The sequence below is a fragment of the Colossoma macropomum genome, unplaced genomic scaffold (genome assembly GCF_904425465.1).
Source record: "Colossoma macropomum unplaced genomic scaffold, Colossoma_macropomum, whole genome shotgun sequence".
Classification (NCBI taxonomy): domain Eukaryota; kingdom Metazoa; phylum Chordata; class Actinopteri; order Characiformes; family Serrasalmidae; genus Colossoma; species Colossoma macropomum.
Window position 1 is genome coordinate 8,092,776 of NW_023494792.1, and position 26,132 is coordinate 8,118,907.

A 26,132-nucleotide genomic window follows, 5' to 3' on the forward strand; every position below is an offset into this window, starting at 1 on the left:
CAGGGTATTTTGATTCATTCTGGCATGGTTCCTTTTAAAGGATAAGTGTGGACAATCATGCAATGTTTCTGAGTTTTTCTGAAATATACAGGACGACCCCAGGTCAGTGTTTGAAGACGATCGGGAATGAAGCTTCACTGAATCACATGCTCCACAGAATGGATTTTACAAAGTACTGTGCAAAAGTCAGAGAACACCCTTCAGTTATTTAGTTTTAAGTTATTTTACAGTATATTTCACATAAGGGTTTCTTGACAGCTACACATCCTTTCAGACTCATAGTGTTAAGTTGTCTTCTCACAGTGGAAGGATGGACAGAAACACTTGTGGATTTTTTCAGATCTGAAGCAAGAGTGGAGCTTGATTTTCTCCTCTCTCTCAAAGATGAAGGCTTTAAGTGCTGTTTATCTGATGGTGACTGGTTTGGTGGTCTACCAGGACTTGAATGGTTGTTAGGAAGTTCCATTTCTGCTCTAGTTTTAAAAACTAGACCAAGTTGTTTTTTCATTCATTTTGTTGCATTATGCAAGTGGATTATCTTAGTGCTCGCTGTACATGTTTGGCCTTGACAGACATGAAACTGTCTTCACTGTGACAACTGTGTGAGTGCAGTGTGTGTTTGACTTCCAGCTGCAACTGAGTAACACCAACTCTGGCCTTCAGAGCACAGCATTCCACACAGCATGAGCCTTTAGAGCTAGGAGAGACAACACACCACTGCAACTCAGTATCTCACACACACAAACACACACACACACACACACACACACACACACACACACACACACACACACACACACACACACTCACATTCTATTAGCATCGCTCCTTATCCCCTCTGCCTCAGACTAGACCAGATTCAGGTTAGACTCACTGCCCGACTGGCTGGCAGCAGGGTTGGGGTTATGTATGGTTTAGCCTGCCTCTGGATAATGTTACTTTTGTGTGTGCATGTGTGTGTAAGCTTTGCTCTTTTGTAAGGCTGAAAGCTCTGAGGACATCAGCTCCTAATGACCCTAATGTCCCCACAGAGAAGAAACCAAAGTCATTCTACCTGCAGACCACAAACACACACACACACACACGCACACACACACACACACACACACACACACACAAACTCAGTGTGTTGGCAGTGTTTGAGCAGGGCATCTTGGTCCTGTTCCATACAACACAATGATGCAATCACAAGAGCCGTGATCCACAGTGGAACATCTTACAAAAATTATAATACCAAAAAGCTTTCTATGACTTATAACATTAGAAATAAAATAAAAAGCTATAATGTGTTAAAATTTATTTAACACATTATGGCTATAACTATTTTTATAACAAAATATAATTACCATTTTGCTGCTATATAGAATTAGAATTCACATTCTCTGAAGAATCTTGCACAACACTAAGAAGAATCATTTAATCATGCAAAGAACCATTTAACTATTTAAGCATTCAAATGGTTCTGTACACAGTCATATGCAAAAGTTTGAGTACCCTGGTCAAATTACATGCTGTGTTGATTTTGTTAGTGAAAATAAGTTAAACATATCCTCCAAAGAGAACACACTTTACACATTTTAATATACAATCACTGTTCATTTGCTAAAAAAAAAAAAACACAATATGTGGCATGTACAATGGTTATAGCACATTTGTTATGTTTAATTTTATAAATTACAAATATTTCAGCAAATTCAGCAAATAGGTAGAAATGTTATGCTGAAAAATGCCATATTTAAGTGTGTTCACTGTGAAGGATGTGTTAACTTATTTTCACTTAGAAAATGTAATTTGGAGGGGGTATTCAAACTTTTGCATATGACTGCATAATCACTTCCTTTACTAAGGATCCCTTGAAGAACCACAGGCAGTAAAAACAGACTGTTGCGTAAAAATATTCATTTTCCTAAATCAGTCAATCATATCATTTAGAGGTAAGCGGTCCAAAAACGTTCTTACTGCCATAGCAGCATTTCATGTTGATAGCCCTCTATAGGTTATCTACAAACAACAAACAAACAATCCGGTAAAACTAAGCATCTACAGTGGACACTCAAAATAAAATGCTATCCTAATATCAAACACCATCAGCACTTCTAGTGGAAGCAAATACTTTACTTCCACAAACAAATACTTTATAAATGCTGTTCTATTCATATTGTATGCTTTTTACGTGATGCAGCCTGTACACTAAATGAACATGCATACTCACACGGCTGTAGTCACATACTATTGCTGAAGTTAATACTTTCAGATTTACATTGTGTGTATTTTAGAAATGACCCTGATGAAGCAAGATCTCATTGGTAGTGTTTTTGTACTGTATGCAGCTACAGAACTGCACTGATGAACATAACGCGCTGGCCTGCTGCTGATGTTTGCCTGCTTTCTTCATTACCTGCTGGGTATTTTTGGTAAAGGTGGTTGAGCAATGCTCTCAGAAAACATCTTCAGCTGCCATGTGTCGGGGGACTTGGAGATACACTAGTGCATACATACACTCTCTCACCAGATGTAGGCTCTATATTTAGACACATGGAGCTCCGAGTGTATCGCGCGCGTGTGGGGTGCGGTGTGATGCACTGAAGCACCTTGCAAAGAGGCCTACAAGCCTTATCACAACAGAGCAAAAAGATAAAAGAAGCAGACACTCGTATAAAAAAGGAATCTCTGGAGAATCCTACACATCAGCAACAATAATCTCTGCAGCAACTTCTTATCTTCAGGCAGTAAAAACAGACTGTTGCATAAAAATGTTCATTTTCCTAGATCAGTCAATCGTATCATTTAGAGGTAAGCGGTCCAACAACGTTTTTACTGCCATAGCAGCAAACATTGTGCTCCTCAGGTGCGTAAATGGCAAAATGTCCTCACCTCACCTCACCAGCACAATCAGACCTAATTGTTAAACACAGCATTTACATAGAGGCTACACTGCTAATGCTTATAAGGTACAGCATTAACATTTTTTAAAAAAATTGGAAAGTTATAATGCAATTTAACATTGCAATATGAAACAGAGTACTGTGCAAATGTTTTAGGCATGTGAGAAAAAACTGTTCATATGCACAGAAAGCACTTATTTGCTCAGAAAAACACTAATATTAGGATAAATACACACAATAGTAATACAATGTGTAGTGACTTTATGTATGTCAATGTGTTCAGTTTCTTTGGAAGTGGTTAACTTGTGGCAGCATAGCATTATTTGTAGTTATCATCCAATATCTGCTTTAGCTGAGCAATACTTCATTACATTCAATCAAGCATGCTGGTGATTATGTGATAGCTGGGGGGCTTAAAGCAGAACACTGGAACCAAACTAAAGATGTCGACTACTTTTTTGAAAAGAAGAAATTCTTGTTACTTTTTAGTGTATTCACGTATTTGCATGCATTTCGTTATAAAGGTGTCTTTAAAAGCAAAAATACTGTTATTGTTAAGACAAATGGTTTTACACCATTTTACTATGATGGACTGGCGACCTGTCCAGGGTGTTTCCTGCCTTCCGCCCAATGACTGCTTGGGTAGGCTCCAGCTCCCTCTGCGACCCAGAAAGATAATGTGTGTGCGTCTGTTTTTTTCTGTGAAGTGGATGAAAAAAATCAAAGGATTAAATAAACTGAAGGTATTCATTAAAATAAACCGAGAGAATAAGACTGATGAAATTAAAAAAATAAATACAAAAACAAAGGTAAAATTTGAATTTACCCTTTTCATGGTAGCCATAAAATGCAATATTCACCTGTTTTTGAGCTTCCTCAGTGGATTTTTTTGAATAACTTTAATTGAATGTATTTGTATGATGGAAATGTGTATGTTTTAAAAACTCAATTTTCACCATCATAAGTGAACAAGCAAGTTAACATTCATAACAGTGCTTTTTAATTTAAAAGCTTAAGTATAAAAGCTATTTAATGAAATAAAAAAAGTAGCAGTCTTGCTGTCCACTTTATCTAGGCACAGCTGTCTTTGAATTGTGAGCTGTTTTCACAGTAGCAGGTTCTCACCCCTCCCCTTTCACTCCTCATTGCTCACTAGCAGCCCAACATACAGAAAGAGCTTAAAGAGGTTAAAAGATAAATTAAAAAGTTCTGTTTACAGATGTTCACATGTCTGTTCTGAGCTTGACTGCCTAATAAAAGGAGGAACTAAGTTCCAGAGTATAGAAGCATAATAACAGAAAGAAGCATCTCAACCTTTTTAAGTAATTTATGTGCAGGGTTTTTGCAGAAGGTCAACATCTGAAGATCTAAGATCAGTTGTTAGAACATAAACAGACAGGCTTTGAGTGAGGTACACAGTGCTAGACCATATAGAGCTCTAAAAACTAGTCAAATAACTTTACAATCTGTCCTAAAAGACAGAGATTAAGAACTGATGACAAACCAATTTTGATAAACCAATTTGAAAAAAAAATGACCTTGACTTCATTCCTCCATTGTGGATGTATGTTGAGTCCTTTAGCTCAGCCGCATGTCTATAGACTTAGAGCTCCCCACAGCTCAGATACATCAGCCACCTGTCCTACGTATTACCGCCCACATGCCATGATGAAATCACGTTCTCTAAAAACAGGTTGCCAGGTGACACAGACAAATGAGCCGCCACTCTTCACAATGACAAGCCATCGCACCATTTGTCACCAATAATCCCTGTGGGATGGTGTGTGTGTGACGTGATGTGTTCGACAATCACACATCTGTGGGCCCCTAATGCATGTCTGCTCTACAGAGACACACCACGACTACAGTTTAACAAGCAACCTCCAGCACACACACACCGCCACCATGGAGACAATGCGCTCATATAGATGAGACTGTATTATAGATGACAAGTAGACATCAGCTCTCATCTGCACATCACCTTTCACTCCTGCAGTAATCAGGGCCCACCAGAGAGCTGCAATATAACTCACATTCACCTTGATTGCCTAATGGTGTATAATGGCTGTGGATAACTGCTGCACTACACTGGCTTTCAGAAGCAGCTCAAAGGAGACAGAAAGGAGGGAAGGAGCAGGAGAAGAAGAACAGAGAGAAGAAAGAAAGAAAGAAAGAAAGAAAGAAAGAAAGAAAGAAAGAAAGAAAGAAAACGGGAAGAAGAACAGAAAGAAATAAAGCACGAATGAAAGAAAAAGAAAGAACAAAAGGAAAGAAAGAAAGAAAGAAAGAAAGAAGAAAGAAAGAAAGAAAGAAAAAAAGAAAGAAAGAAAGAAAACAGGGGAAGAAGAACAGGAAGAAATAAACCAAGAAAGAAAGAAAGAAAGAAAGAAAGAAAGAAAACAAGGGAAGGGAAACAGGAAAAAATATAGCAAGAGCAAAAAAAAATAAAGAACAAAAAGAAAGAAAGAAAAAAGAAAATGGAGGAAGAAGGACAGGGAAAAATAAAGAAAGAACAAAATAACAAAGAACAAAATACAAAGAAAGAAAGAAAGAAATCAGGGTAAGAAAGAAGAAAGAAAGAAAGGGAAGAATGACAGGAAGAAAGGTATGAAAGAAAGAAAAAAAGAAGAATGAGTGAACAAAAGAATGAAGAAACAAATGAAGGGCATGAAGAAGGCTGTGTGCTTTTCCTGTTTCCAGTCTCAGTGTTGAGAGCAGAAAGACTGACTGAGCTTCTGAATGAATAAACAGGCTTTCAGAGTCATCATGCAAAGCATTATTCCACACAAACCCATCAAAGCTCTGAAACTCCACTCACATCCTCCTCATTATCACTATTTTCATAATGAATTTATAAAGAACTAATAAAAGCTCATTAATAACTTCTCTTTCATCTGGTTCCAGTCTGAATGGGATGAATGGTCATTTTTAAATGACAGATTGTGTTCAATGACCCTGATAAGGCTCGCTCCAGTCTCTCCAGAGCTCTACCCTGCCAATCACTCTCTGCTATAAATAACAGTGTGTGAGTCCAGTCTCAGTCTGGTCATCTGTTCACCCATGGGCTACTGGGGTCAGCGGTCAATGTGGCTGTCAAAATGTCCGCGCAACTATCACAGGCTGTGTCTCAAGGACAAAAGCAGGCCACAGAGGAGAGAAACCAAGAGCAAAATCTCAGCCAAACTGCTTTGGGCTGCTAGCACTGAAGCAGAGAATACAGTAAACAAGAAATAAAAAATAAAAAATAAAATAAGTCCTAATAATCACAACCCCCAGAATTCATAAACAACTTCAGAAAAAATATGTCACATACAAAACATAAGCCCCTCCCCCTTTCCACACCCACTTTAGTCTGATATGAAGTTAACATATTGTCCTTGTCAGAGAAAACACATCTCTAAAAGAGTAACTTTACAGAAGGCAAAAAACATTCCCAATTTTTTATGTAAGTTCATGTAAGTATGTTTTATTTCAGTCATTTTGGAACATTTCTATTGGCTCAGTCATCATGAAATTTTCACCCAATGTGAAGGACAGCCGCTGTGTTCAAACAGAGAGCAGAAAAACAAAAACCAACAACAATTCTTTTCCTGGACAGCGACTTTATGTGCTATATAAACTTCAGACCACTCAAAGTTGTTTTGCCTCTTATCTTTAAACACCTCATTTACACCTCAGTTCTGTCCTTAAGACTGAAGGTTTTTCCATAATGAAAGGCCTATTATTTGAAGCCGTGACAGGTCTTTAAGGATTTACCTTTGTACTTTTGTTCAGGCCTGCAGCAAATAACAAGACTACTAAAATTCTCCACTAAAGACTGCAGACCAGACTTGCATGAACAATCGACCTGTGAACATCTCTGCTGCACAGCGTTCTGAATGAAGGTCCATCTCTGTGATATAATATTCTGTTTGACAGTTTTTGTATGGGTGTCATTTTATAATGTGGGATGGGCAAGTTAACCCTGTTCAGCTCTGCTGCTCTGTATCTGGCTGTAGAGCTGAGAGTGTGCGGTAATTAGCTGCAGAAGCGGCCCCGCGGCCCAGCGGCCCTGCATCTCGCCTGTAGCAGCTCATTACAGCGTAATGGCATTTGGCAGACGGTGGCACTCTGGATCTAGCGTGCCTGATCTCCGTCACTGACAGTGTCAGCCCCGTAGCTCTTTCACACACAACACCAGACCAACTCTTCAGCTGCTCTTGCCATGTTTAACCCTCCAAGGTCCCACATGGTACAAACGCCTTGAAAGGCTCTTCTAAAATTCTGTCTAATTGTTTCTCACTCTGAACTAATTGAAACAATCAGAGTAACATAGAATAAGTTCAGATTCTAGATGTTAAAGTATTGCCACATTTGTATATGTAAGAAGAAGAGACGAATTGAAGGGTTTCATTGCAAAACACATTATAGACGCCTTGTGAAATTATTTTTATGACATATGTTGTTGGGAGTGGGCTTTACACTTACACTTACATTGAAATATCAATTCTACACTCTTAAAAAAGATGGTTCTTCAAGTGTTCTTTAGAAAAGGAAATGGTTTTATAAAGAACCATAAACATTCAAAGAATGCTTTGCATGATTAAATTGTACTTTGCATCGCTTCGGAATAATGGAGAAAGTGCTATAGATGGTGGTATATGGAACCTTTTTGATGGTTCTATATAGCACCAAAAAGGGTTCTTCTATTGTTACAAGCTTGTATCTTAACAATAGCAGAACCATTTTTGGTACTATATAGAACCCTTTTCAAAAAGGTTCCATAAAGAACCGTATACAACACATTCTCCATCAATCTGAAACAAACCAAATATCAGAAGTGCAGACTCAGGCCTGTTAATAAAGAATGTAAATCCAATGTAAATGTAATTACATCCTTAAGCAAATCCTTAACTTAATTATTTATGTAATTACAGTGTAATTACTGTGCAAAAGTCTTGGGCAGACAATAATATTCTATAAATTTTTTATTATGGCAGTAAGCGTACCAATAAAAACACTATATAACAGAATAAATACAAATTAACAGTAAAATGTAGCAGGAAGTCTGTGATTATCTGCATATTTTTTTCAGGGCAACATGTGCACAGAGAATAAAAACATTGTTGAACGTTTGAATCTTCATGAAAACTACGTAAGTGGGTTTTAAGAAGAAATTTCTTCCTAAGAACAGTTGATGAATGAGGCGAAGTGTTTTGTTTAATTGCTTATTTGTATTTATTCTGTTATTTTTTCACAAGTAAATGCTTTCTGCCCAGATCAATGGCTTTACGTGTTATTTTCTTAGGTGCTTAAGACTCTTGCACAGTACTGTACATATTCATACCTAAAATATGTAATATAGATCACATCTATAGCAAAATGACAATAATAACTATAAACTTCTGAAGGTTAACGCATTAGGCTTACAATAAGGCTTGTTATACAGTAACGACATGGACTACAATGCAAACTGGCTGAGTTACTCTTAATTTATGCAAGTTTGTAATAATTAATATTAGTACTGGCCATTTGAGGGATTAAAGATATAACAGTTTGGTGAAAAATCAAACTTACACAATTTATCTCTTATCACAAATGTATTAATGTAGCTACAAATATCGACAAAGGTACATTGCATAGCTAAAAACAGTAGAAGCAGCAATCATGAAGTACTGTTGAAAACACGTCTATCTATATAAATATAGACAATACAGTACTGTTGTCTATATTTATAGATAAGTGTGTCATACAGTGTCAGAAAAGCAAGTCTATTTGATATTATTGTACTTGTTCGCTTGTCTTGGCTAATGCTACATTTCAGGTAAAGAAAAACTTTTTCATTGAAATTACTCCTTTAATGACTCTCATTCTTGTCTACATGTTGGGATGCTGCATAGATAATGGGCAGAAAACATCTACTGTATCAACAAACAATCTGCTGAACAAATAAAAAGGACATGGCTCGAGATGTAGCGGCAGGCTGCATATTTAATGTAGATAATGTAAGCAGCTTTCACACTTCCAGATTGGGGGCACCATTGTGTGGCACAGGAAGAGGATTACAAATACTGGGCGTGCATAATCACACAAAAACACAAAAACACACATTATACCATTATAACAACTCCAGTCAATAAATCAAAGCACATTCTCACATTGTTTATAGGAGGTTTGTTTGTATCACTAACCTTATTGCCTGTGGCAAATGAGGCACAACAAGCTTAGCTGTCAATCATTCTGCTGAAAGTCTATTGGCTGATTTGTCGTAATGCTTCTCGAGTTCACAGTAAATTACCAGACATGCTCCGCTCATATAATTTTGAAGAAGACAGCCGAGGCTAGGCAACAATGATTAGAAAGGTAATTCCACAGCGCTGCTAGCTGCCTGAAATGATGTCTCAAATAGGCTTTCAGAAACCGCACGGCGAATGAAGTCTGCCTCTTCAATCCAATCAGCAACCAATGAAACAGAAACCTGAGGCAGCTGAACCAGTCAAAGATATCTTACTCAAACAAGAGCAGACATACTAAAGTTGGAGCGCAGCCGCCTCAGAGGTCCAGTGGATCTACACGGCCATGAAGCTGAGTCCACTTAATCCAGTAATACAACACGTTCTGCTCAAAGCTGTAACCCAGGCCTGGAGTTGTGAACAAAAGAAAACACGGCTCACAGAAGCAAGCATACTTGTTCCATCAGAGAATAAGTGACTCTAAAACTGTGATGCTAATGTCAGATTTTGGATGCGGGACCGCTGGAAGATACCACATACTTCCCATTAACACCTGGAGTTGTCAAAAGCTTCACACGCACACAAGCTGTGGTGATCATCACTGTGCCAAATTCGTAATAACAGTAAAGAGCAACGATGTGCCCTTACCTCAGGTTTCCATGGCAACTTCTTGTGCTTCTGAGAGAGAAACTTCCGGATCTCGGACTGATCTCTGCCATTAGCGCCATCAGCGTGAAACTCATCCTCCTGAGAGAGAAAGACAGAAATATCAGGTACAATCATATATGATTACGCAATAATGTGACAACAACAGATGAAAACTGAGGCTGCGTTTCAGAGCCTTCTGATCATGTTTGCTGGATTGTATTCTGTTTGTTTCTGGCTAATTCCAGTATGTTTAGCTGTTCTGCCGTCACAGGTGCTGAGTGAAAAGTTTGCTTAGGAACAAGAACAGATTCGGAAATTGATGCAGTCCTGCTGTCACACTCTCCTGAAGAATCTGATGTTCAGCAGGTCACATATTATCTTATAGACAGGTTTCTGTGCAACATCATCATGGAGGCGCGCACGCAACTAGGGTGAAGAAAGCAACAGAAACTGGCACTCTTTATGGCAGAAAGCAGCTCTGGCTCTTTATGGCAAAAAGCAACAATAACAAAAGGAGTTGCTGTGCAGTAAACTGCACCAACTGCAGAGAAGATCGTTGGAGAATGGTTAATATCCCAAGGGGATCACATCCTTTTGCCAAACACTGCAGAAGATTATGGATCCAGGCAATCAAAAGGGCAGATTGGAGTCCTGACAGTCCCAAAAGCAGTGAAAGTCTGGGCAGTGCCCACTTTGTATCCAAATGTAGTGTTTTTTTTTGTTTGTTTGTTTTTTGATAGGGTGATTGGCTATTGTCAGGACCAAGGGCTGTTACCTTCAACCCCAGGCCTCCAATGTTTACTCAAAATCTCGGTCACTATCAACACATCCGGACTGCAGTTTTAATACTGGTAGCATTTTCTGATATGATGATTTAGATAGGGCTGAAGTCAGCTGATCAATGTCAAATGTCAAATAGGGAGAAGACAGTCAGGCTCAACAAACAACTAAACCAGGTAAGTTGGGAGAAATTCATAGGACATGTCAGCAAGCTATGAAGGTTTCTGTGATTTGGATAACTCCTATTAGCTAAACATTCTGATTCTGATAGTCAACCATTGTTAGCTAACATTTTACATAATGCTATATTAATATACAAATGAAATACAAACAAAAAGTTTCAACTTTGAAATTACGTTTTATTGTTGAGTCAACAAGACTTTACAACAATGTGAAATCTATGTTGATTACAACCTTCGACTAATGTTACATCCTTGTGAAAGGCTAGGTTACCAAAGTGGTTTTGCCCCCTGGCTGTGTGTGCACCCAGTAATGTTGGTAAACAGGAAACTCATCTATAGAGGTTCTCTAATGTATCCATTTTCTGTTTTTCTATGTGCTAAAGTAGAACATTAGTAACAGTCAGCTGCAGCATACAGCAAGTTGTTACTCTGCAAACGGCGCTCAGTGGCTCAGTCGTATGAAAAAAATGCTGTTTTCACATATAGCTGCATGGCTAGAGCACGTCATCCAATTAGACTGTGCTGTCGGAACTATTACATAAATGTTATGTATACAAAACATGAAGAAAAACTCCAGCATCAATCTGTAGCATATGTTTGATTACTATAGACAGTCATTTTAAAGTCTTTTCCTGTAGTTAGTAAAAGAAAAACTCAAACTCACTGACTCAATGACTTTATTTCTTTTAAACCTTGTGTTTTAATTGAGGCACAACAGTAAAATGTAATAATTTAAAATGAAATTTGGGAAATTGATTTTTTATGTGCTCCACTTCACTGTAATAAACTATGACAGAAGACAAATGACAGTAAAACAGAAACATAAGAAATATCCCATTTTTTATCAACTAGTTATTGTGGTTATATTAATGATCTTATGTAAATTAATTTAATTGGTATGAATGTAACTTCTTCACTGCACAACTCGAATACAAACTCCAGCAAGAGGGCTAAAAATGTTGCCTATTTGCTAACAAATGCTACAGCTACCAAGCAAAGCTAATGCTAACTAGTCAGTGGAATTATAGTGAACAACTTTGTGACTTTTTAATAAAATTCTACATAATATTACAAGGCTGAATGCTAAAGGGGGCACTTTACCCCTTGTCTGTGGGGTCTTGTTACCCCAAAGGTCTAACTTTACTTTCACATAAAAGGAAAATCCTTTTTCTTTTCAAAATCAATTTATTCACTCTCTAATATCCTATGACAAAAACAATCACCCCACTCCACCCCACTTTCTGGGAGAATACATTCCGGAGTGCCATCACCCAGATGAAATTTCAATATTAGTAAATTTGTTGTGGTTAGGTTTGTCCCCTCGATTGAGTCCGCAGAGTAAAGATCGGAGCATCTCACACTGGGGGCATAACGTAACAATGTTAAATGGCTCTTAAAAAAGAAATGCATATTTTTTCAGAACAATAGCTTTCACCAATCAAACATTTGTACTTGTGCAGCAGGACAGCTAGAAAGCACTTTACTTTCTTTTAAAGTCAGTGTGTGGGAGATGAAAGTCAGTCTTTAATAATGATGAGCACATGTGACAGCTGACTCTCTTCATATCTGCCACAACACACACACAGAACAGTGCTTCTCTCTCTGCGCAGTGACAGGAACAGCCCTCTGGAATCTCTCTCTGACTTACATCATGAAAACTCTCACCTGTGCTTGAGCACCACACTTCTTTTTTCTGTCTTTTTTATTATGAATCCATTTAACCATAAACATTTTCGCAGTTAAGCTAACGGGGGTCATGTGCAGTAATCAATGCTAAACTCATAAGAGAACAATTTCCATTAGAGGAGAGCAGAGTTGTACATTTGGCTCAGCATCAAGGCGCAGTACTCCTTCTTGACTTAGCATTGCATCAGCAGTCCCTAAGTGTTGTGCCACAGGACATGATGGCATTAACTGGACACAGAGTGGCACTTTCTCTGCTGTTTTTTAATACTAGTTTTCCACACATAGAGCATCTGTCAAATTTCAGTATTTTGGCACTGAGTTCATGTCTTAACTAGGCTGAGCTGTCTGTATATGTAGCACCATGTAGAATAATAAGTAAAACAAAACCCTAAAGTAAATAGTAAGGGAATCATGCTGGGCTGATTCTAATACTGTTCTAATATGGCTGGGAACAATGTTGAACTTGATTACTATATTAAAAACAAATAATTGATTAAAGTGTACACCCTCAATAAATCACAATCATTAGCTGACAATATGAATGATAATAATACATATTTTATATTCTACTGCTGGCCTGTCTTACTGCCATGTTAAGACACATTCAGTGCTTTAACTTAAAAAGTAACCTTCATTGAACGTTAAAAAATAAGTTAACAGAAAGAAAAAACAGATTATTGTTCTGTTAACCTGCTAACAGAAGTTCAATGAAATTAAATTTAAGCTAACCAGGTTACTTCTTTTTAAGTTTTAACACTGAATCATATTTACAGTGTGTAAGAAACAGAACCTGTTGTAACCCATATATATATATATATATATATATATATATATATATATATGGAACCTATCCCAGTGCTCATTGGGCAGAAGGCAGGAAACATCCTGGACAGGTCTCCAGTCCATCACAGGGCAGACACACAGATATACACATTCACACACACACACTATATATATATATATATATATATATATATATATATATATATTATATATATATATAGTGTGTGTGTGTGTGTGTGTGTGAATGTGTATATCTATACATATAAATAAATATATATATATATATATATATATATATATATATATATATATATATATATAATACACAATGTAAAGAGAAACAGGCATTTTCAAAATATGCCAAAAAAAAGTGAAAAACGACAAACATAAAGATACAAGGTTTTCAGCAGCAGAGATATAGACCAGATACATTAATTGGTATATATATTGCTGTTGTCAGAAGAAAACATTGTATCTCCAAAATAACAACTTTACAGGAGAAGAAAAAAACTACTTTACTTTTAATGTAAGTCAATGGAGCCAAACTTTTTCCAAGTCATTTTGGGTCATTTCTTTTGGTCTATTCGTCATGAAATTTAAACACAATGTTTAAATTATGTCAAAAACTGAAAAACAGAGATACAAGGTTTTCTTCCGACAACAGATATATATATTTAGTCTTATAAACTGGTTGCATATATATATATATATATATATATATTTATATATATATATATATATATATATATATATATATATAATACATATCACTGCTGTCAGAACAAAACCTTGTATGTTTTTCAGTTTTTGCCATATTTTGCAAATGCCTGTTTTTTCCCTTTACATTGTGTGTAAATCTCATGATGAATGGACTGAAGGAAATGACCCAAAATGACTTGGAGAAAAGTCTGGTTCCATTGACCTACATTAAAAACAAAGTATGGCTTTTCCTTCTCCTGTAAAGTCATTTTGGAGATACAATGTTTTGTTCCGACAGCAGTGATATATTCATAGGTTTGTTATTGCTTGGTTAAGTCCATTTTTAATATTAAGCCCTGAAAATGATTAATTGTCAAAATAACTGGTAGATTACTTTCTTACTACATAAACGGAAACAATCTGATAGCAGGTATCAGTATATCAGCATCAGGTCAATATCAGAAAGTATTAGATGGGATACTGGAGTTAAAAAAAAGGATGAATCTGATCAGATCCTGTAATAAATCTATCCTAAAATAGCACATGCTCACACTGTGTAATGTGATGTTGTTAGCAGTGCATTTCTTACTGTGGGGTAGTGCAGTGTTTAAGTACTTTGAGCATGGTAGCCTACTTTTGGATCTTAAGTGAAGTGTTTCAATTTAAAGGAGATCATTTTAAAGCTTAGTAGTTTGTAAAGAAAATAAACCCTGGATCAGTATCAGTATCAGGGGGTATACATACTTTTAATATTTGCATAAGTGGTATTGTGTCATCTCTAATGTAATCAACAGTGATAGCACTACATTTTGATCTGAAAATTATACTGAAAATGTCAGTTGCTGATTTAGCTGCTCTCACCCCACTTCAGTCTTCAGCAATCATTAGCAAGAATGCCAAAAGTGGTCTCAGATCAGCTGACTGGTGTAAAGAGAGTGGAGTGGTTCTGGAGATGGATCCTGGGCGTCAGGAAGCAGCTGGAGTTGTAGTAGGCATGGAATATCAATGAGGTTAATTAATTCTCCTCGTTAAAGAGTAAACAGGGCTGGTCTGAAAATGAGAGTCTGGGGCACATTTTTCACGTCAGGGTTATCCACCAGCGCAGCGAAAAAGCAGCCCCTCCACAAATCAAATTTTAATTTTCTCAACCCGGTAATATGCGGGATAATGACCTGAGCACGTCGGATCATCACTCTTCCACATCTCGGATTCAGATTTGAAAACAAATGCACACGGCTAAAGCTGGACTTAAACGTCGTCATCAATTATGGCAAATCTTCCAAGTTAAAACAGCAGCCATCAGTGTAGTGGCACTGGAGTAGGTGAGATTACGGGCTCTATTGTGAAAAGTTTACGTTTCTCTTTGTCTTTATCTTCTACGTGGAAAGACAGGAACATTATGCTCCTTACACTTTTACAACTCGTCCTATTAGCATTCATTAGGAGTAAATCACATTGTGTGCAGATGGAGCCTGCACATGCTTTAATTCTGTAATGCTGAATTCAAAATGAACGGCTTAGACACTGCAGAGTGCTCCCACTACTACAAATGACTTAGGGCTCCAGTAAATGCCGCAGTCCGACTGAAGCTGCTTTTTTGTCTTTCAGGCTTCTCTGCATGGGCCGCAATGGACGCTGCATTGATGGAAGGCTTAGATCTAAACTCAATTTATGAACACTAAATTAGTTTAGGAGGACTCTGATCAGGACATAAGAGGCCAGTAGAGGAGAGACCATTGGAGAGGAGAGCGTTCCTGCCCATAAGACACAAGACACAAACTGGAGAATGACTCTGCGAAATGAAATAGCAAAACCCAGTGCACCAGAAAAGGCAATTTGTATGGAGAAGGACTCTTATTATAAGCACTGTATATTAACTGGCTTTAGCCTCCATATAAATCATAATGACATGTGATCTGATTTTAAGCATATCCGCACACTCACACAAATTCATATCACCAGATCCGGAGGGTTTGGAAAAAAAAAAACAGACTTCCAAGGGAAATAAGCCTCACTCTGATAAACCAAAATGAACAGATAAAAGTTAATGTGAAAAGGCAGGAAATTTAACAAGTACAAATTGCAAAGCTTATAATTTGTCGGCAGGGTGTGTTTTGTTGACGAGAACACAAATCTGGAAGCAGTGGAGGATTAGACATCAAATTACAGTGCTTCGAGAAAATGGGTGAAAAGAAATAGAGAGAAAAAAGAAGGCGAGAAGGGGAGCGAGGTGGCAAATATTTCTGTAGGGTCCTTCAGGGTACTTTTGAACTGATACTTTGCCATGCAAATCCAATGGCAAACGTTAAATAATGGTGTCATAAAACTATCAAAAAGTCTCTCGCATAACAAAGACTACTCAAACAGCCATTAACCAAACAAACATACGCTTCATTCATTAGTAACAGAGGAGCTCTGCTGTTCTCCACGGAGACTGAGAAGACAGAAAAGCTCTTGGGGGGACAGGATATGACATCATCACTCACCTCTGCGGCCTCCCTAAAGGACTGCAGCGTCTCACACTAATTACACACACTTCATTCACACTCCGTTCACCCCGGCTGGGTGCGTGGGTGTGTTAGAGCGAAGCGTAAACAGTAAACACACCAGTCTCTCACATCTCCAGCACTTTAAAACGCAAACAGTGTCCTATCGCCAACACTGCCAGGGAAATTAATAAGAGGTCTCCTGTGGTCACTGCTTGTTATATCAACAAAAGGTTTCTTTATTCATTTGAAGCGTAGCAGCTGATTAGGACCTTTACCCAGTAAACCACTATCGGGTAGAACATAAAGTTTATGACTTGTTCGTGTTCATAGATTCGTTTTTCTAAAAGCAAGTCACACGATGGGAGTCCTTATCTATGTAGAGCTGTATACAAAACCTTGAACAAACTTAAATATGCCATTTTCACATATTGTAGTTATAGTGTAGTATACTGGGAAAAAAGCACAGAACACATTTTATGATTTTTTTGTTTCCAATATATTCAGATCAGCAAATAAACAGTAACTGTACATTAAAACAGGCATTTGTTCCCTGTAGAGGATATGTTCACTTAGAAAATCAACAAAACGTAATTTGATGCATACTTTTGCATATGACTGTATATCCAAGAAAGAGGGTTTATTTGAATGCTTTGCTTTCAAAGGAGCACCTCTGGTTAACCCAATTTTAATGTCATCTCATAAACAATGTAAGATTTTGCTGCACATTATTGTCAGAATATTAGTATTGTATTTTTATTGCTACATATTAGAGATGTGCGTTCTGACTCATTTTGTTACTCATATATCTACAAGAGTTAATTACTAGATATTCAGTTAACCACAGGGAAGGACAATACAACAACTTCAGACTTTGGAAAAATTAATAAAGGGCTCCAAGGCTGTCTCTTCAGGTTAGGTAATAAGCAAACACTAGAGCTATCCGGCACAACACTGGATGCTGGGCTTTGTGCTCGCTCAGGGTTCAGGCCCTGTCTTCCTGCCGGCTCTCGCGGCTGTCATCAGGGCCCAGGGAATGGGCGCATGCCACACAAGTGTAGTAAACACTTGGATTTTGAAAGTAGAAAATGTAATCAACTTCTAACTTCTTTGGAAGTGTGGAAAAATATCTCTATATTATTTTTAGTTGTTCAGGTTTCTGTGCAATTGTCTGTGCTTTCTGCTTTTTTCCTGGTACTGAAAAATGTTAAGTTGCACTTAATGGTCCTTTTCACTGGAAATGAAGTGAACTAAAGGTGGTCTCTGACTTTTGCACAGTACTGTACATGCTTACCAAGCAAAACAGCCACATTTACAGTCCTGTTAAAATGTAATATCAGTGTTTCACTGAATTGTTAGGCTGTATGTTTTCTTTGCCTTCTTGTAACGGAACATAACAAATACCCAAATAGTGATATTACTGTGCAAATGGAGGCACCTTGAATAAATAACAGAGTACTCAAATATCCATGCTCATCCCTAAATATAACTTCAAATGATATACACCTCACAATAAATTAAAAATACACCGGTCAGTCATTAGTGTGACATGGTTAAAGACTGGCCTGCAGTATTTTGACCAAAATAATTGATTTTGTTGGATTATATGAATACCTTGATTCATCAAAACATCCACAGAAACACTCATCTGAAGGTCTGATTGGTCAGGCCTCTCACAGCACATTGTAAAACACTGTGATCTCATCACCTCAGTCTTCTTCGATATCAGTATTTCAAAGGCTAATATCATGATGATTAATTTTTTATTCCTATTCATTTGCTACCTAAAGGACTGTACATTCTGTACCAGCATTCACCTGTCATTCATCTGCCTGCACAAAGCATTCACAATGATTTTCATGTTTTGCGCCACACAAACTAACAAAGCACAGATTCTCTATATTTCTAGTCAGGAGAATTAATCAGCATTTGAAAACAGCATCACTCTACTTAGAACCAATATAGTTATACAACATAAAATAAGCATCAAACTGTATGCTGAGTGTAATACGGCTGTGACACAAAGATTTCTGAACATTACATATAGGACAGGCTTATTTTTAGGATTTTGTTGCATCAGTCACACCAGCTATTCTTTCAAAGACTTCCCAGACTGAAATATTAGGAGGAGTAGCTCCCCCTGACGTCTTCCTGTGCGCCGCTGCCATCGCCGCATTTAGGCTCAAGAGGAACCTTTTTAACGAATTGACCAATCATACAGAGCCGCAGCCCCGAAGCAGAACAGCACTTTGCATGCCTGCTGCTCGGAGGAAACAAAGGCACTCTTTTTGCACTAAGTGCGGGATTATTTCGGTGCTGCTGAATTATTCATGTGAGGCGGTCGACAGTAGGCAGAGGAAGGGGAAGTAAATAAGGGTGCGATGCAGTCGATAGCTCGCCTGATAGAGTGACTCCAATTCATTTAAAGCAGGATTAATAGGGCCCATAGACATGCTGCGAGAGCGTTTAGGCACAAAGGCCCCGGAGGCCAGTGTATTACTACCTAAGGGACAGAGAAAGCATGCTAAAGCAATTAGCAGCTTCACGCCGTGGCCACACATGACGGCTGTAATTGATGAGCAGCGCAAGACACTTTAGGGAAAAAATTATCCTTCCGAGGGAGAGCAAACAGGAACACGAGGCCAGCATCAATTTTCCACTTTCTCTGTGTTAACCTAACAACAGTAGATTTAATCAGCATGTTTTTGTTCCAGCCACATCTGCACTCGCCTTGATGACCTTGGCCTGTGTCTATCTGCAGTAGAGGGTGCCAATTAAAAAATACAACAGTTTTATGGTCGTTTTTGCATCAGACATCGAAAAAAAAGCCAAATCTAATCCACATCAATGCAAACTTTTATTATGCTGGATTAGGTGTGGTATAATATGCATATTCATTTTTATGTTTTTTCTTTTTGCAATAAGGGGGGTTGCAAGACAACACACAGCTTGTAAATCAAAATACAGTTAGACTTTATGCTATCAGACATACTGACATTAATTGGAATATCCATTGTGTTCTATTAAAAACACTGTTTCATTGACTTTAGTGATGTGTATTAGAATCTACAGTCATTTGCTCTGCTTTATGAGGTTTTGCCAAGAATGTATGCAGCAGCAACTAGAGCCTGACCAATATATTGGTTTACCAACAGTATCAGCTGATACTGATGACCTGCATGTTTATCAGTATCTGAAAAAATATAACTGATAACACAGTGGAAAAAAACAAAAAACATAAAATGTACCATAAACCTAAGCTTTAGCATGAGAACAACATGTTACAATACATAGAAAAATTCTTTATGAAGAGAACTATGAAAAATAAGAAAAATAAGGGGTAATTACCAGAAACCAATATCACAAGAAAGTTTGGATCGCTGCTCCCCATAGTACAATATTCTGATGACTTATGAATTTTATTTGAGTTACAATTGAAAAATAAGAATCATTTCTGTCAGTAAAACACTATTTAACAAAGCTTTGGCCTACAAATTAAAAATTTTAAATATTATATCAGCCAATATTATCGGTTATTGGAATTTTTACCTTTAAAATCAGTGCTGGCCTCACATGCTCATAATAGCCAGGCCCCAGAAGCAATGTCATTTGTTTTTGTCTGTTAATTCACTCTCAAGACACTTTTCATGTGTTTCAATTATATTTTTAACACTTTTTTACGACTATGTACTTGTTTGCATGAGGGTAACAATACACTCACCCAGTGATTCAATTTGATTAAAGATACTGGGATTACAATTCAATATTCTCATGATATTCTGAGCAAAATCTGAAGAGAAAGGCCGACTGTATCCACATGCGTGACTTATGAATAAGACTAGAGCAGAGAGGTGGAAGGATTGCTGATTGCAACATGACTGTGCTGGAGGGGTAGATTGGTGCTGGTTATTTGTGTTCAATATTTTTGGTGTTTGATCAGTGCAAACACATTAGATGGCATATCTGCCATCGGGGCAATGCTGCAGAATGCTCATTCTCCACAATGCAGTGTCATTCCGTAATGCACAGTGTTGTATTTTTGGCACTGTGATATCACAATTTCACTCTGCATTATGGAAATGAGCATTTTATAACTATGATCATTCTCCACAATGCACAGTCATTTCCGTAACACACATTACATTTTTGGCACAGTTTCATGGTGCATTGCTGCACCCCTATATTCTGCAAAAAACACAGTGTTGTGAAATGTGGGTACTGTCACACCCCTCAGCTGGATTGTGAGCTCCTCCATTGTCTAAAGTGACTTCATCATTCTAGACACTGAACAGGCACACACACATGCTGGGAGACTGAGAGCGCTTGTCATCTTTGTAATTGGTCATCTCATTTGTTTTCCAGTGACGTAGCTCACACACACACCCAGGGAGAGCCAAAGCCATCTCCCGCTGGCTTCCTTCCAAATGCCCAGTAAAGCGACTGCACACTAAAGCCCTGGGATGAAGGGATGGAAAGAGTCAAAAAGGAATGGAAAAACAGAGGGAACAGGAACATCTGGCTATGAAACTGAAAACTGGGAGGTATAATAGTAGTTAGTGACTGCCCTCCAGCCCACCAGGCCAAAACACCCTCCACCCAGTGCGAGGAGCACAACAATGGATTCTATCTGAAAGCTCTTTTTACATGGAAAAAAGTGCTTCACGTCTAGGTGCTGGCTGTTTATAGTGTGGACTGTGTAGAAAATGTCCTATACCATTATTAAGACACACTACTTACTATCATACTATCTTTACTGAGTGGTCTGATGGGGAGATCATGCACAGGACTCTGAGCTTCCCTACTGTGGCCCTGCTGTCATTACTAGGAAAGAGCATTTTAAACCTTTCTGCTATTCAAATATTGAAATGAATATTTAAATATCCAAGGAGAAACATTTTATATTGTTATAAAAATAGGGGGTGATCTGCACATGATTGTTCAGCTAATTTTGTAATTTATGCTTGTGTTTAAGGTGGATGTGATTTAACACACTACCAGCTGAATGATGTTCTAGAGCTGTACAGCTCACACTGTAGAAAATCATCCTTTGGTTTAAAAATTTCCATACATTGTTCCATTTAGATGAAGCATTTTGTTTAAAGATGTAGTCCAACGTAGGACATAAATGACATGACATCATTCGAATTTTCAGTGGATGTGGGGCTGCACCCTGTGTACAACGCAACATGAAGTGTAATATTTTAACACTCATAAATCATAAAGTTTAAAACCTGAAGAAATAGCTACCACATGTATAGATGAAGAGAGCAACAGGCACAGTAGTGTTAGAGACCCCTCTACCTGATTCTCCTACTCTGGAACAGCAGGAGAGAGTTTATTTCCGCTTATTTTCAGAGGTACAGAACACATTTAGGTCATTTTATGAACTTTTCCTTAAGTAAAGGTCTGAATTTGAAGCTGTTTCTGAAAAGTATCGAAGCAGCATTTTGTATTTAGACCATTAAAGGCAAATTCCACCTTTTTTCACAGTATGATGTGAAATGCCGTCAGAATTGTTCACAGTGGTGGTGATAGGAACCAGATGTCTAAAGCGTTTAATGCCTCTGAAAGCTAACTCATAGAAAGCTATTACATGAAATGGTTTTGAATATGCTGACTTATGCCTGAGACATTGTTTTATGATGGTTTCTAAAGATTTTTGGTCTTATTTAAACATATTTTTAAATCCATTCTTAGCAGAGAGACCAAAGAGAACATATTCTGTCAGATTTAACAGTGTTTTACAAGTATCAATATTACATTACTACATTACATTACTCAGAAGACATGTAAGTTCAGTGGTGTTGTATACATTGTGACCCCTGGTTTCTATCACCACTGTAAAGAATTCGAGTCTGTAAGTTTCTTTATTATGCACTATTTCATAGCAAACTGCTCTGAATGACTGTTTACATCCAACAACTGTATTATGTACAATCAAGTATTTTTAAGGATCTCTTTTCAACATTTTAAATAGTATTTAATCTAAATGAGTGTCATTAAACCTACATATAATTAGACACTGGAGTTCATCTTTGAATAGACAGATGCTTTCTATTCTACTTCTATTCCCCACCCTGAGTCAAAAACTCATAAAAGATAATGCTCAGTTTACTTCTTTTTTAATTCCAAACCAACAATACAACACTCTACATCACATGTTCAGCCAAAACTTTATTTAAGTCCTGTATGATTATCTCACTTTTTATTCCACATGCCTTATTAAAACCTTATTTAAATATCTGATAAAGTAAACAAATATTAAGGAAAGTTTGGATATCTGTATATTTGGTTATACTTGCAGTCCTGCAGTACTACAGGCCAGAATTTTACCACTTTCAACAGCTCATCTCACATTTAGTTCACACACACAGCAAAAACCACTGACAGCTGGTAGGGCCATCAGCTCAACACTGCTCCACCAGCCGGACACATGCTGCTGATCTAGAATCAGCTGGGCCCAGAGTGACAGGCCTGAGAGAGAGAGAGAGAGAGAGAGAGAGAGAGAGAGAGAGAGAGAGAGAGAGAAAGAGAAAGAGAAAGAGAAAGACAGAGAAAGCAGAGGACAGCAGAGAGATCTAACACAGGGAGGCATTCACACACACACTCATGCACACACAGTAAACTCTATGCTGTCACCTCACAGCTGTCAGTTACAGTCAGGTATTTTCTCCTACAGGCCAGGAAGTACTGCTTCTGATCAAAACTGCCATCTGACTGACCTCCCTGAGGCCCAGGCCTAAATTGAACAGCCACTTTCACTCCATTGTTAATGTTCTGCTTGACAGTGTAACACCAGTGGACAGATTGGGTGCTAAATAGTTTGACAAATCTAACAAACACACCTTGTATTAAAGGCCTATATTCTACATTTTCTTGTATTTTATTGTTTACCCTGACATTTGAGCAGTTTTATATACAAAAAAGAGTCACCATTCATTTTTACACAAACATTTCATACATCCAAGCCCTCTTTATCCCTTACAACTCAACAGGCTGTACCTTTAAGACTGATATATGTAAACAACCTGTGTTTTGATTGGCTGCCTTGTATTGTGCCTCTTTTGAAAAACAGTCTGCAGAACTGAAATACACAGCATCACCAAAGGTTCTTTGAGTGATGCCATAGAAAAAGCATTTTAAATTCCCTAAAGAAATTTTAATAGATAGTTCTTTATATAAAAAGGTTCTTTACTGAAAAAGAGATGTGTGAGTGTGAAGAACCTTTGAAGGGTATAAAGAACCTTTACATAACATATCAATTTACAGGTTTTTCCTAGAACCTTTACATTATGTGGTGGTTCTATTAACTTTAAAAAGGCTCTTCAGACTTACATATTCTTCTAAAGAACCATCCATTCAAAGGTTCTCAATTTGGTTCTTCTGAGGCATCATGCAAAGAACCCTTTAGGGCAACATTTTTTAACCCCTTAAAATCCCAGACTTATTACATACTAAGGCTTCCATCCCAATAACTACAAGGACTTCAATACAAACTGGAGGAGCTATTGTTAGATTATGGAATTGTGTAATGAACCTTTGGGCCTGCTGGTGGGCCCTGGCCATTTAAGGGATTAAGAGTGAGGGTTGAAACACTCCTTATGACTTCAACATGAGTGGGCGGAGCTAAACTGCTGGAGGTGGATAGAAGGTGTTTATATGTAAGGTGGATATTTGTAAATGCATTGGTTTTCATGACTTAGCAAAAACAATCAATCCAAAACTCTCTGTTTTTGCAGCTTAGTTTCTATATATGGACTGTATGAACTGAACTGTACATTTTGAAACTTACATGTCCAACACTTTTAGTTTTAAAAATTCTTTTTTTCGTCTATGATATGAGCCCTTTAAATCCTTCAAACATGGGTGCTTCTTTCATTTTTGAACGCGCTGTAAAATGCCACCAATTACGCTTAAGCAAGCGTTTTATTGAAGCAGACTGGCGTGACTCATTTGTTACACAAATACATCGGCATGGCAACTCAAATGAGGCGAGCAGTGAGTCAGGTACTCGGTCTCCATAAAGTCGCTCGACAAACAATATCTTACAGGAGTTACGCAACAGAGCTCATGTCTTCTGAACCCTCCTTTGACCCTCCACAAAGCAAACTCTGCAGCAGAGGTCGGGCTGAAACGTCTCGAGACTCTGCACAACACCTCTTCAGTTAAACACACTCAGTGAAGGTAGCACGGCCTCCCCCGGCTGATATGAAAGCGAGGAGGCTGAAATTAAATCAAGCCTGAATCTCTGATCAATAGCGCCGTCTTGTTCAGTCCATCTAGTAGGCCTATATAAATATATAAAAGGCACACCACCCTGAAAGCTCGATTGCCATAATCTGCTCGCAAAGCTGGGTTTGCTCGGCAGCTTTTTATTGTAGCGTTGGTCTCTGATTTATTAGCTGGCTAATAGGCTTAGTGCTTCTCCCCAGCCCTGCTGATGACTTTTCCGCTGAACTGCATTCACCAAATCTTCCTAAAGCTCTCACAGAGAGGAGCCCTCTGTCACTCCCCAACGCTGGTCTGTGGGATCCAATGGGGAACCTTCAGGGCCTTCTAGTGCATTCATGTGCACCAGCGTTAGCTTACTGCTAACATACTTTTAGAAACTCTGCAGTGGAGCTTAAATAAACAATATGGTTTTCTGAGTTTTGACATTTATGGCCTGAGCTAAAGGCCTAGCTCTAATAATCATGGTTCATTACTGGCGGGCTCTCTCCAGGGTTTAGCAATATGACAATATGTTATTGTTATCATGATAAATTATGTCATCATGCCCTTCTCTGAGCATATTGTGGATGTCATCAGTACTTAAACAACACAGACCAACTGCATGAGTCACTAAAAAGTGAGAAACTGGGGCTCCAAAATGGTGTAGCTGTCTAAGATTCTGCACTGTTCTCAGCAGGCTGTGAGTTTGAATCCTCACAATGCCAGGCGTCCAAAGGGAATAATAATTGGACATTTTGGCTTTGTCCCCTTTAATTCATTCTGCATCCAGTGTACCTAAAACACACGCAAGTCACTGTTGGTCACAGTTAAATGGATCAGCATGCAGAACTAGAGCTTTTTGTGTTCTATCATGTTTTCTATTACTGTCTAAAGGAAGCGCCATGCTGATTTTACTGTTGGATGCACTTGATTGAAGTGTGTTCCTGTCTAAATGCTGGCTTGTTCAAAATGCTGGTTTGTGGTACAAACAAATATCTATACATTTCCAGCTTTGTTAAATCATGTTTTTTACATATGAAAAAATGTGGACAACAGCAGTGAGAAATCGTGTTATTAAAGCAGAAGAGTAGATTAAATAGCTGAAATGGCCACTGTTTTACTCAGCATGAAAGTGTTAAATAGATGCAGTGATGAACAGTAAAATACAATATAAAACACTATATTAATAATTTTTATAGATTGACATTTTAATCTCTGGCAGAGTTAGTCTCTGGTGTATATGTGAATCTGCCATCTTTTAATGTTTTAACATAAATGCAACATTTTAATGTCCCTCAGGCAGAACAATGTTATAGACTTTTTCTTTGCACCAGTCAATCTCTCTCTCTCTCTCTCTCTCTCTCCTCTCTCGCTCTCTCTCTCTCTCCCCAAGTCATAGCCTAACACTTTCTCCGTTTGTGTGTGTAAATTATGTTTTTAAGTGTTTTACACAATCAAAAAACTCTTCAGCTTTCAATCCCCTCTGTCCATTTGTGTTGTGTCCACAAGCGCACACACACACACACACACACACACACACACACACTCCTGCTCCTCCTG

At 38.0% G+C, this 26,132-nt stretch overlaps 1 protein-coding gene across 1 annotated transcript in view; it reads right to left on the reverse strand.

The window, feature by feature from the left end:
* Window positions 1–26,132, reverse strand: part of b4galnt4a (beta-1,4-N-acetyl-galactosaminyl transferase 4a) — a 192,563-nt gene that overhangs the window by 87,075 nt on the left and 79,356 nt on the right. The window contains exon 3 of the mRNA XM_036575784.1: window positions 9,746–9,844. Within this exon, the coding sequence (XP_036431677.1) occupies window positions 9,746–9,844 (99 nt within the window). The remainder of the gene's footprint in view (window positions 1–9,745; window positions 9,845–26,132) is intronic.